The sequence below is a fragment of the Olea europaea genome, chromosome 3 (assembly GCF_002742605.1).
Source record: "Olea europaea var. sylvestris chromosome 3, O_europaea_v1, whole genome shotgun sequence".
In the NCBI taxonomy this organism is placed as follows: domain Eukaryota; kingdom Viridiplantae; phylum Streptophyta; class Magnoliopsida; order Lamiales; family Oleaceae; genus Olea; species Olea europaea.
Window position 1 is genome coordinate 2127067 of NC_036239.1, and position 14047 is coordinate 2141113.

General features: G+C 35.5%; 2 protein-coding genes across 2 annotated transcripts; both read left to right on the forward strand.

The window, feature by feature from the left end:
- Nucleotides 1-821: 821 nt before the first annotated feature.
- On the forward strand, nucleotides 822-3629 carry LOC111381644 (nitronate monooxygenase). The gene is made up of 6 exons (XM_023005450.1): nucleotides 822-1118; nucleotides 1361-1573; nucleotides 1751-1846; nucleotides 2605-2750; nucleotides 2859-3078; nucleotides 3161-3629. Exons 1-6 carry the CDS (start codon nucleotides 984-986, stop codon nucleotides 3368-3370), a joined length of 1020 nt encoding a protein of 339 aa, XP_022861218.1. The 5' UTR covers nucleotides 822-983; the 3' UTR covers nucleotides 3371-3629.
- Nucleotides 3630-8068: 4439 nt separating this feature from the next.
- Nucleotides 8069-10555, forward strand: LOC111381636 (7-deoxyloganetin glucosyltransferase-like). Its single transcript, XM_023005438.1, has 2 exons — nucleotides 8069-8708; nucleotides 9394-10555. The coding sequence occupies exons 1-2, from the start codon at nucleotides 8198-8200 to the stop codon at nucleotides 10311-10313; spliced, it is 1431 nt and encodes a 476-aa protein (XP_022861206.1). The 5' UTR covers nucleotides 8069-8197; the 3' UTR covers nucleotides 10314-10555.
- Nucleotides 10556-14047: the final 3492 nt, after the last annotated feature.

Here is a 14047-nt window from a genome sequence, read left to right on the forward strand (position 1 = left end):
AGAATAAGTTTTGTAACATTGATTTTTTGAAGAATGTGTGATTAAAAAGTAAGAAAAATTATTTGAGAATGTTAGAGAAAAAATGAGTTCATAAATAATGGATATTAAATAGAGGTTAGTATAAATATAATTAAGAGGTGGTATCCATATATAAAATTTTCAACCATGCTAGTTTGCTCAAAAATGATTGAAATGCAATATGATTGATACTCACAATAGGAGACTCATTTTTTTTTTTTTTTTATTCATGTGGGACTTATGTATATGTGAGAGGGTGTCAAGTATTGTGTCAAATTTTTTCAGGCAAAGTAGTTTAACTCTAAATTTCTTAAATAATATACTAGGCTAGATAAGGATATTGCCAACCATCATCCAAGTTGAAGTGCCTCACTCAACCATCATCCAAGTTGAAGTGCCTCAAGAGTGACCTTTCTTGGATTGAATTATATTCATAGAGGCGGCCCTCCGAGGCATAGTTCAGTGGTGCAAAGGACATGAGTGAGATTATCTCACGTCTTGCTGACAGCTGCAGTGTGGTGGTTCGATTCCTGAAACATGGAATTGGACTCTTTGTAGCGCAGTGTACAGACAGCTCTTGGTCCCTGGTCTGTTAGGGCACATCCCGCAATTTACCTCTCTCACAAAGCTCTAGAGACGAAGCGGTGAGAGCCCTCAAAGTTGGGGTTCAAACTTTTTTTTTTTTATTTTTTCATAGAGGCGGGTCCAATAATGTATGAGAGAAGTGGCGGCGGTCTGAAAACAGACAAACTCCAAAGTACGTCGTGGCTTACGTTAAAGCGCACTACTAAATTTAAAGACAATGCTTACGTTGTGGAATCGAAGGAGAAAACTTCCACTTCCCGCAGCCCTAATAATACAGTGCTGCTCTCACTTCTTGTCTTTAATCATCGTCTATATATACTAAAGAGATAAATAGTCAGCCTCCCACTGAATTTACATACTAGACGGAGATAGATATTGGGATGGGTTGGAGAGGGATATTGGGATTTGAATATGGAATAGTTCAGGCACCATTGGGACCCGATATCTCGGGTCCGGAGCTTGTGGCTGCTGTTGCTAATGCTGGTGGACTTGGTCTTCTCAGAGCCCCAGACTGGGTCAGTTCTCACTTTTCAGTTAGTTATTACTGTTTCCTTTCCTTTTTAGCTTTCCCTTTCTTGATCCCTACGATTGGGTAATTTCCTAATTGGGATAAGAAAAGACGACGACCCAATTGTTTCCCCTCTCTCTTTTTCTATATGTTTGCATAATTATCTGCTATTACATAATTTCAAGCATGTTTTTTATTTGTATAACATTTAAGTAATAACATGCTTTATCGAATTCACGTGTGTAACAGGAGGCACCAGATCATCTAAGAGAGCTGATAAGGAAGACTAGAACCTTGACTGATAAACCTTTTGGAGTGGGTGTTGTACTGGCATTTCCTCATAAGGAAAACATAAGGGCTATACTGGATGAAAAGGTTGCAGTATTGCAGCTTAGCTGGGGAGAATGCTCAGAAGATCTTGTGCTTGAGGCTCATCAAGCTGGTGTCAAAGTTGTACCTCAAGTAAGTTCTAAACCCATCCTCAAACTACACAACATGTGTTGAAAATAGTTCAAAATCCTGCATTATAGGCATTTCTGTCACTATGATAGACAAAGACTGAGGATGTACTTGTTGTCATAGTATTTGAGGATTTACGTCTTACTGAGAATCTTGTTACTTCCATATTGTTATCTTAAGGTTGGAAGCTTCGAAGAAGCAAAGAGAGCTATTGATGTGGGTGTAGATGCAATAATGGTTCAAGGGGTGGAAGCTGGAGGGCATGTAATAGGTCAGGTACAATTGCTTTTCTGTTTTCTGTTGTTCATGTAATTTTATGGAAACTATCAAATTACTCAATCTTTTCGAAGAGTTGAAAATTATTACAATTACTTCCTATTTGAAGTCACCAGAATCTGTGGTATGTTTACACCAAATAGTCTTTCCACAGTTGGCATTTTTTATACATTACATTGTCACCAAATATGAGGTGCAGAGTTTATCATATTTTTCTTGAAGTGTGTACCAAGTGAAGATAATGAGCATGAGCCTGCATTAGACTTCAATTAGCATGTGCAGTCATGACCTTTGACAGAACGAAGGCAAGTGCATGTCATCGGTGTTCATGTTTTTCCAATGTTGTGAAGACCAGACCGGATTGGCTGGTTCAACAGGGAAAAATGGGGAACTGGAACAAAATCCAGTCCAGTTATATGTTATTAACTTGATGAACAAAAATCGGTAAAAGAACCATTAAGTAGGATGGTTTAACTGTTAACCGGAATACCAGTCATGGGTTTCCTGGTTTATCAGGTTCCCTTTTCCAAAGAATCCCAAAAGTAATAGATTTTCATTTTTCCTTTTTCCCTATTGTTAATTTCTTTCAGCCTTTCTTTGTGACTAACCCCTTTTTGGTGCGTATCAATTTGAAGTTTCTTCAGAGCGAGGATGTAACGGAAAACATTTCATGGCATTAAAGGTTTCCGAAGTGTCTTTCATCAGGGTTGAATTGAGTTTCTTACAATTAAACTACTTATTAAGTTGAAAATTTTCAGGATACCTTATTCACTTTGTTGCCAAGAGTAGTTGATCTTGTCCACAATCGTGATATTCCTGTAATTGCTGCTGGGGGGATTGTTGACGGGCGTGGCTATGTAGCTGCTCTGGCCCTTGGAGCGCAGGCTGTTGCACTAGGCACAAGGTATGAGACTGCATTTCCTTTGAAGCGTTTTTTGAGTGTTTTTCCATGTGTGTATTTCACACTCAAGATTAGACACGCTATTTTAAGAATTGACCACACACGATACAGGTTCCTTGCAACCGAGGAGAGCCACGCTCACCCTATCTACAAGAGGAAATTGGTGGAACTAGATAAAACCGAGTACACAGATGTATTTGGCCGTGCCAGGTGGCCAGGAGCTCCTCAACGTGTACTAGAAACTCCTTTCTTCATGGATTGGAGGACTCTTCCGAGTCATGAAAATGAGACCAATCAACCCATCATTGGCCGTTCAAACATACATGGAATGGTGAATATATGGACTTTCCGTCAATAAATGCAACTTTTTTTTCCCATTATACAACTTCATTGGCCTGATTTGCTGCTTTCAGGAAAAAGAGATTCGTCGTTTTGCTGGCACTGTTCCAAACGTGACAACTACCGGTGACATTGAAAGCATGGCAATGTATGCCGGTCAAGGCGTTGGCCTCATCAAGGAAATTTTACCAGCAAGTGAAGTTATAAAGAGAATTGTCGAAGGTGCTCAATCTCTAATCCTACAAAAGTTCATCCCCGAGAAACTTTCGGGGGACCCCATTTAGGTGCAAAGTTTGTTTCGACGTTCGACATTTCCTTTGTGAATTGAATAATATCTATGCCACAAGAAAAAGACACTCCGGCCTTTCACATGTAAAATATCCCCATAATGTACTAATAAATTTTGTCTTAACTTCTAATTATTTCTGGTTCTTGGTTGGAAGATTTTCGGGTCCAGACCTTTCTTCCGACCACGTATACCTGCGAATTACAATTCGCAAACTTTATTTTCATCGAAAATAAGAAAGCTTTTGCAAGTGTCAACACTCGATTTTTTTGTATAAGTTCTATTTTCTTCACCGATTATTTTTCATGGATCTAAATAGTTTTGTTCGACTGTTAGATCTAGACGACATGACTAGTGGTGTTAAAATGAGCCGTTTTACAATTTTTATTTGCATTCTTAAAACTTGAAAAATATACAAAACTATACGAGTAGTTTTGAACGATGTTATATTCTAATGCTATTTGGCTTGAATTTCCGGGGATAGGGACCATCCGTTAGGCTTAGAATATGTTAATCTACTAATGTTACTTACCGCACCTACTCATGTGATTGGATCATATCAATATTCTTAAATATAAGGAAATTTGATAAGAATAATTTACGACTCATTTAAATGGATAACCAGACTTTTGGGAAAGCCTCTTATTAGGGTTATAAATGAATTGGATATGAATTGAATCTGCTCAAATTCAATCCATTCCGATCCATTAAGAAAATTATCTTATTCGATCCAGTCCGATAATTCAATGGATATTTGATTGTTAAATCCATATCCGACTCGTCGTGTTATCGGATATCCGATCCGATAACTTGATCCGAAATTGAAAAAGTTAGAAAAATAAAAATTTTAATCAACTTCTAACCCTAAAATTAAAAGGCTTAGATAGATTTTTATCCAATTCTTAGCCCACTTATTTATAGATTTTAAATTGGGAAAATTTCTTAAGTAAGAGATTAAGTATGACATATTTCAAACTTGTTACTTAAGAAAACAAGTTTTAAATTTCAAAAATCAGATTTTTATTAAAATTTATTTATGATTCAATTAATTAATTAATTAATTAAATATATTAGGTCACATATTTATACAATTTGGTCACAAATTAACAACTTAATTAGTCACTTATTATTTTTTAGTCACAAATCAAAAATTTTATGTCACAAATTATTTTACGATCACAATTCAAAAATTTTGTAGGTCACAGTTTGTTCATCGATCACAAATCAAAAAATTAATTAGTTACGGATTAATTTTTAGTCACGACTTATCAAATTATTGGTCACAACTTATTTTTCGATCACAAATCAAAAATTTATAAGTCACATATTATTTTTCGATTACGAATAAAAAAAATTATAGTTCACAGGTTACAAATATTATATGTCACAATTTATTAGACAGTCACAAATTATTAATTTTTTAGATTACACATTATTTCTTAGTCACAATTTATCTTTTTCATGATCACACTGGTCACAGATTAACTAATTTAATAGTCACAATCAACCAATTAATCTGTGACCATTACCAAACAATCACTGCCTCCAATATCACCAACGCAATCGTCACCGTTGGATCCACCACAGCTATTACCCTACAGCAACACTACTGTCTCAAACAAAATCAACACTACCACCATACACCGCCACACCATCACCCTACAGCAACACCTCCCACCACCGCCACACACTGCCGCACCACACACACACCACCGCCATACACTGTCACACCACCGCCAGACCGCCACACCAAATACGCCACCGCCAGATCCCCCACTGCCGCACATTGCCACACCACACACTACTACAGCAACACCGCCAAACCCCTACAACATCGCCACACACTGCCACACCACGACAACACCACTGCCAGACCGCTACCAACACATCCACCACCGTTAGATTTGCCACCGTCGCATACTGCCACACCACACACTCACCCCTACAACAACACTGCTACTCCACGAAAATACCACCACCAAATCGCCACACCACATGCACCACCGCTAGATCTACCACCAGCACACGCACCACCGCCAGATTCGCCGCCACCATACAACCACTACACCTCATCCACCACCACGCAAACACCTGTGTTTCTTTTGAGAATATAGAGAGCGTGTGTGAGACGAGAGAAAAATGTAGAGAGAGAGAGAGAGAGAGAGAATATTGGGAATTAATTAGGGTTTGATTGTGTAATGGAGTATTAGTAAAAATATTTATTTAAAAAAAATATTAATTAAAATAAAACATCCGATTTTTGAATGATTAAACTACCCATCTTATTTTGGAATTGTGAATTTCTAAAGTATGGAATTGTGTAGTTTCCACTTTTAAATTTTATGATATTCTAGTGAGTATCCGATGTGGGAAGTGATAAGTTGAAAATAACGAAAGCAATTCCAGTATTGGTTCCTTTGTTTGTTTAATTTATAAAATAAATTAATTATTATTTTTATCTTATTTTAATTAATAAAAAATTAAATCTCTTCATATATTTCAATTAACTACATTATACTATTATCTAATATTATTAGTTATTTGAAAATTATGTTTAAGTATAATACAAGTTTCAATATATTATGCGATAATATATAAAATATATATTATATTATTATAATAAATAAGATCGGATTGACCTATATTCATATGTGCTCCATTTAGTTCATGGATTATCGGATTCAGATCTTGATCTGATTATCGGACTGATGTCCCAAATCCATCTCCCATTAATTTCACCGAATTCGGATCAAAATCCAATTCATTGACAGTCCTACCTCTCATCAAGAAGAAAAAAAAGGAAAAAGAACAATAGCTAACTAAATCTCGGTCCAATAATTAAAAAACAAGAATAAAGCCAGTTAGACAGACTAAAAAAAGGGAATCAGAGGACAGATTAATTTGATAGAAATTAGTTGGTTTTTTTTTTTCTTTTTAATTTTTTTTAAAGTGTTCAATCTGGCTTCAACACGTGTCCACCCTATTTTTGAGCATGTCTCTATAGCCAATTGAAGTGAAAATGGCTTCGAAAAAAGAAAAAAGAAAAGAGACCGAGTCAAATATCTTATCAAATGATATTGATTATATTTCCCTTGTCTTTTAGAGAAATAAGTGGGACTATTTCTTTGTAAAATTGTGCAACTGTACAGATGGGACCTAATCATACATGTCATCCGATTACATGAATCTTCTAAATCGTCCATTCTAACAATTCATTATTTCCCTTCTAAGAGCGAAACATTCATCTCATTTTATTTATTCATTTATTTGCTCTCTTAGGCCTTAGCATAGACATTTTCACTTTCATTTCTTCCGTCTCAATGTATTTATATTGATTAAAAAATGCAGGAGTCACATAGACAAATGTTACACACCTATGTGATTAGACTAAATAATATTATCTTATTCTCAAGTATTCAGGCGTTCCTAGTTATTCTAATGAAGAGGAATGTGCTTAAACCACTTAATTGATTTTGCAAAACAGATATTTTCCCCAAACTTTGTCAACAATTATTAATACCATTTTGTGCTTGTTATTATTTGTCAATCTGTCCTCATCAACATGTAAAAATCAGTAAAGATAAATAAATTCTTTGCTCCAAATTTTCCCCAATGAAAATAAGGAAACACTTTATTTCAAAAAAAAAAAAAAATCCATCTTAATTTGGATCACAAACTTAACACTAAACATCTAAGTGATTAGATTGAATAATATTTTCTTATTCTCAAGCACTCAGGCATTCTAGTTATTCGGAGGGTTTTGTTGCACGAACAGGGCCACGTGGCCCTAGCCGTCTAGGGAGCCGAATTGAGAGGGGATGCTTGTGGATCCGGCAAGGGGACGCCAATTAGGCCCTGTACAAACAGTTTTATCGTTATTCTAATTAAGAGGAACGTGCTTAAACTACTTTATTGATTTTGAGAAAACAGATATTTTTCCCAAACTTTGCCAATAATTGTTAATACCATTTTGTGCTTGTTATTATTTATCAATCTGTCCTCATCAACATGGAAAAATCAATAAAGATAAAAATTTCTTTGCTCCATTTGTGGGACGACACTTTTTTATTAGAACCATATCATCGTGATTCATTGCATCAAAAGCATACACTAATTGAATAAAACAAAGCACAACTCAATTCTGTTTCCCAAAGAAAGTATTAAAATATTATATGATCCGATCTTTATGGTTGTCACAATTATTGACAAATAAAATATCAATTAGGTGTCGTGCAATGGAATCATGTTAATTTTGCAATTTATCGCACGCAATGGGACGCAGTCGGCATTTATACAGTTGACATTTGAGTGAAAGGCAAGTGGGAGAATCATCAGACCAAGGGCATGTGTGATTTTCATTATTTTATTTTATAGTTATTACATAATTATTTTGAATTGCACGTTCACATATTAAAAAATAGTTTAAATATTTTTTCAAATTTTTTTTTAACCACACATTCTTTTAAAAACACTATTGAAATTTCTCTCTTTTCGATTATTGAGAATCAAACAGGCGCAAAATTAATTTAGAATTCATATATTCATCTGAAATTAAATTAAAATTTTAAATCAAATTTTAATAAAGATATATATATATATATATATATATATATATATATATATATTTTTTTTTATTTATTTATTTATTTATTTAAAAGGCAACTTGAGCTGCCGGGCCGTCGAGGCAAAGTTTGCACAGGAGGTATGCTTCAAATTAGCCATTTGTGTGCCTATTTTGTACTCTTTTATCATTTAAGTTCTCCATCTCTGCTGCTGCTCTTCAAACTCAAACCTCCGAGTGTGTGAGAGTGAGACACAGAGAAAGATGGTTTCCACCTCAAGTGATAAGCCCCATGCTGTATGCATACCATATCCAGCACAGGGTCACGTAAACCCGATGCTCAAATTGGCCAAGCTTCTCCACCACCATGGATTCTACATAACCTTTGTTCACACGGAGTACAACTACAAACGCCTGCTTAAATCCCGTGGTCCTGCCGCCCTTGAGGGCCCACCGGACTTCCGGTTTGAGACTATTCCTGACGGCCTGCCGCCATCCGATGCCGACGCCACCCAAGACATACCATCACTATGTGAATCTACATCCAAAACTTGCTTGCTGCCGTTCTGCAGCCTGCTGACGAAGCTCAATAACGCCGCACCAGAAGTACCTCCGGTAACATGCATAGTGTCTGATGGCGTCATGAGCTTTACTGTCAAGGCGGCCGAGCAGTTTGGACTTCCCGAAGTGCTGTTCTGGACTACCAGTGCTTGTGGTTTCCTCGGTTACACGCAGTATCGGCCTCTTGTGGATAAAGGCTATACGCCTCTCGAAGGTATGTATATAACAAACTATTTCAATCTTGTGGATTTCTGAAACTAACGTCCACAGAAAATTTTGTACAGCCATTTAATCTGAAAGTTTAAAAGTTTGCCTCAGAGATGGATTTGCAAGTCGACTCCTCCCTCTCTTTCCTTTTTTCACCACCATGTTGTTGCCAATATTTAGGATAATGACATCTTCGTCTCATTCCAACGTCCAACACTTTCATCTCCAAGTTTGACTAAGACGTAACCTCCCTTTTGTTTTCGCAACATGTTCGTTCAAGTATTTGACCTATCCCGGGTATTAAATTTATTTTCACTGTCCAAAATTTTAATAGAAAAATAAATGTTTATTGTGAAAAGTCATTTGTCGGTGGTTGTTTCGTCTAGAAAGGCCGTCGAGAAATCTTTCGTGTTCCCATATCGCATTGGTATCAAATATGATTACCCAAAATTGGACTACGAGAAGGATAAGGGCGCACCATAGTCTAATCCAATAATTGCACAATAGTCCAATCCAGAAAAACTTCAAATCATGCAAAGATGCTACTTTTTGAGCAAGTGCCATATTGAAAACTTAATCAACATATAAAAATAGAAAGGGGAAGTCCCACTGTATAATCTTGGAATTGACCAGTTATCACGTGATTCAACCCGTGTGAATATTATTTTGCTAAAGTTTACCCGAATTTGCAGACATGAGCCAGGTAACAAATGGTTACTTGGAAACATCTCTTGATTGGGTTCCTGGAACGAAGGATATTCGATTGAGGGATATTCCTAGCTTCATCAGAACGACTGATTCAAATGACTTGCTGCTCAATTTTTTGATGAGTGAAGTTGAGGCTGTTCCCAAAGCCAAAGCACTCATTTTCAATACATTTGATGCTCTAGAACAAGATGTTTTGGACGCGCTCTCTGCCATGTATCCCCGCATTTACACAGTCGGGCCTCTGCAACTGATGATGAATAACATTCACGATGAAAGATACAATTCGTTGAGCTCGAGTCTGTGGAAGGAAAATTCTGAATGTATTAACTGGCTGAACACTAAAGAACCAAATTCTGTTGTGTATGTGAATTTTGGGAGCATAACTGTAGTAACTGCACAACAGCTAACTGAATTTGCATGGGGATTAGCAAATAGTAAGAAGTCATTTTTGTGGATAATTAGGCCTGATATTGTCGCCGGTGATTCAGCCATGTTACCTCCGGAATTCCTGACAGAAACAGAAGATAGAAGCATGTTAGTCAGCTGGTGCCCGCAAGAACAAGTTCTAAAGCACCCTGCAATTGGAGGTTTCTTGACACATAGTGGGTGGAATTCAACCATAGAAAGTATAGGAGGTGGTGTGCCAGTGATTTGCTGGCCTTTCTTTGCTGAGCAACAAACAAATTGTAGGTACAGTTGTGTGGAATGGGGTATGGGAATGGAAATAGACAATAATGTGAAGAGAGACGAGGTGGAAAAGCTCGTAAGAGAGCTTATGGACGGCGAGAAAAGGAAGAAAATGAAGGAGAAAACTATGGAGTGGAAGAAGAAAGCAGAGGAGGCAACTGTGCCTGGAGGATCTTCCTACATGAATGTTGAAAAACTGGTCAAGCTTCTACAATAACTTGATTTGTAACAGAAAAAGTTTATGAAAATAAGTCAGTTTTAAGTGTCAAATTTATCAATTATTACTTTCCAATGCATTAGAAGTACTTTGAATGCTTTTGAGGCTCCTGCTGCTTCTCCGGGGATGAAATTTGGAACATTTGTGTGTCCAAATTCTTCCTAATACTATAGTTCTAATAATCACCAGTGTAGCAGTTACTTTTAATTCATTGTTCAATGCGACCTACATTATTGCTGGAATCTTTTTATTGACTATCATGCAAGATTCACTTAATCGACTGTCTTTGTCTTCCAAAAATTCAGAGTTTACGAGTATTTAAAAACACTACCATTCTACACATTTCGGCACGAATATGTTGTGACTTGTACGACAACAATGATGAATAATATGTAATCAACGAAGAAAGAAAACAAACAAAGATTTACGTGATTCGGCAATTGGCCTACATTAACGATAGCAAAGTGGCTATGATTTTTATTACGTTTGAATAATAGGGCTACATCATATATACTAACTCTGGCTCATACAAGAATTTATGATTTGTACAAAACTTCAAGAAAAAATAAAAAAATATGCCTGTACCGTATTGCATTGACCTATTTATTTCAATAAACATGTAGAAGTCGTGTTCACATTAGTATTGCATTGACCTATTTATTTCAGTAAACATTGCATTGACCTATTTATTTAAGTAAATATGTAAAAGTCGTCTTCACATCTCCTGTAGCTAGTCTTGATCATGGAGGAGTCAAATCACTTGTACCATTGTCGCGAAAACTGCTTCAGCCCATAAATGAGCTCCTCAATTTACAGACCAACTGCTTCAATCCAAGCTGATTGAACCTTCTAACTGCTCCATGCAAATCTGCACTTCTAAATACGACATATAAAATTTAATTTTATATCAACTGTTCCCTAATTTTTAGCCCTTTGTCCATTGCGTTTAACTTTAACCTTTTGTATATTGAGTTTCATATGCATTTAACCTTTTGTTAATTAACTTTCCTGACTTCTCTTTAAATGCTTCGGATATTTTTATATTCTTTTAAGGGTTAGTCAACAAATAAGCATTATTTTTAAACCCCCAATATTCCCTAATTTTTTGCCCTTTGTCCATTGCATTTAACCTTTCGTAACAATTATATTAATTTTCATATGCATTTGACCTTTTGTTAATTAACTTTTTCTGACTTATCTCTTTAATTGCTTTGGAAATTTTAACATTCTCTTAAGGGTTAATTAACAAATAAGCCTTTTGTCAACGTAATCTTGTTACAGTAACAGACTCAATGACAGGTTCAGTGATCGAGAGAACACGTGTCAATGTATGATTGAACAGTTTGAAACCAAAAAAAAAAAAAAAAAAAAATTTAATCTATTAATCCAAGCTGATTGAACCTTCTAACTGCTCCATGCAAATCTGCACTTCTAAATACGACATATAAAATTTAATTTTATATCAACTGTTCCCTAATTTTTAGCCCTTTGTCCATTGCGTTTAACTTTAACCTTTTGTATATTGAGTTTCATATGCATTTAACCTTTTGTTAATTAACTTTCCTGACTTCTCTTTAAATGCTTCGGATATTTTTATATTCTTTTAAGGGTTAGTCAACAAATAAGCATTATTTTTAAACCCCCAATATTCCCTAATTTTTTGCCCTTTGTCCATTGCATTTAACCTTTCGTAACAATTATATTAATTTTCATATGCATTTGACCTTTTGTTAATTAACTTTTTCTGACTTATCTCTTTAATTGCTTTGGAAATTTTAACATTCTCTTAAGGGTTAATTAACAAATAAGCCTTTTGTCAACGTAATCTTGTTACAGTAACAGACTCAATGACAGGTTCAGTGATCGAGAGAACACGTGTCAATGTATGATTGAACAGTTTAAAACAAAAAAAAAAAAAAAAAACAACATTCAATCACTGTTTGCTACACCATCTTGTCACCGACCCTGGCCAAGTGTCATTATTCTTGCCAAAGAGATTCTAACTCATCATACTATGAAGATTGACGAGGAGCATAATTAGATCACATAAAGAATAGTATCTTATTATTACTTTCACCTGTGATGCCCTTCAAAGAATGAGACCGATTTGATTTGTTTTCCTCGAGTCTATACTGAGTCCCTCCAAAATTTTTATGTTATTTATAAAAGGTATCACTATGAAGAGTTCAATCAATAAAAAATTTAATAGAACTTATATAAGAGACCATCTCTAAGGACAATAAATTTATCACCTAGGTTTCTAAAAATCTCAGCTTGCCCATTTACTGTAAATATGTCAACGAGTCGTGCCGAAACTCGAGCTCGGCTAGAGTAAAAATGGTTTGAGCTTTTTTTGACATGAGCCGAGTTGAACTTTTGCTCGGCCAAAAACCCTAGACTCAACCAGAGCTTTCGGCTTGAGCCTAGTGAGCCAAGCCGGCTTGCTCTTTCTTTTTCTGTTTTTTTAATGATATAGTTTCCTTTTAGACAGCTAAAGGTTGCCTGTTGAGGCAGCATCCTGCCTTGTACCGTTGACAGCTAGATTTTTTATAAAAAATTTGTAGGTTTTTCTTATTTATTTTTTAGGCTCAACTCGTTACGGGTTGAAAATGGCCATGACGAGCCACACGGGCTAGACCGGGCTTGAGCCGATGCCCCAAAATGGGGCTCTTTTTGGGGTCGAGCCACGGGGCTCCCGAGCCGTTGAGCCAAATTGACACCCTTAAGTTATTGCTTTGGTATCTACGTGTTATTACCTTTTTAAAAATATAATTAAGCTTTCATAAAGTCTTTATCAAGTCATCAGTATAAAAATAGCAAAATCTTAGCTTGAAAGTTGATGCTGCCCTTTCTTTGTCATCACGCATCAAAATATGAAGAAGGAACAATTTCATGCAGCCCTTTTTTCATAAATATATACTTTGAAGGCAGTCATTTCGTTCCTGCCTTGCCCTTTCTTCCCATCGCTAGAGGTGGACAATGAGACCCGTCATGTGCTTATTGGACAACGAAGAGCACTGAGAATCTAGTGCATTACTTTTAGTTTTTGATGTCTTAGTTAACATATTCAAAAATGAAAGTTCTTCGCCTTTAATTCAGCCCCATCTGATATTTTATAGTATATCAACGATTTTTACACCAAATTAAACTGCCTATGGATCACTTATCAAACATCTTAACCCTATCTTATGTCGCTCATACATAGTTTCAGTCACAAGAAAAAATGACCCGCAAATTTCTTCAGCTTTTAAAAATTTCCGAGTCTAAAAGCCGAAAATCAATTGTCACACCAAACTATTTTTGATGACAACTCTGCCTTTGATGGAGTAGAAAAATCAATTGCAAAACGATATCTAGTTATTAACAAATTGATATTGACTACCTATATAAATTATTTACAATTATAACTACTTAATTATATTATTTCATATAAAATAATAATAAATTTACAACTTGATTGCGATAGCCACGAAAATCAAGAAGTTGACTATCATATACTATATATTTAAATCTTTTAATTAATTTTAGTGCCCCTGAAATATTCTCTTCCCCTAATATTTATTCAAAGTTAATAGCTGGCTCTTCTGACCAATTAAGCTATAACGAAAATCTTAGGTCGGAAAGAAATACGAATTCAGCAATGCATGTGAGTTGTGTGACATTCAATGTAAAAATAAAAATAAAAAATAGCATATTGATGATTAAATTATTCAATATTCAAGGTTTTGATTTAT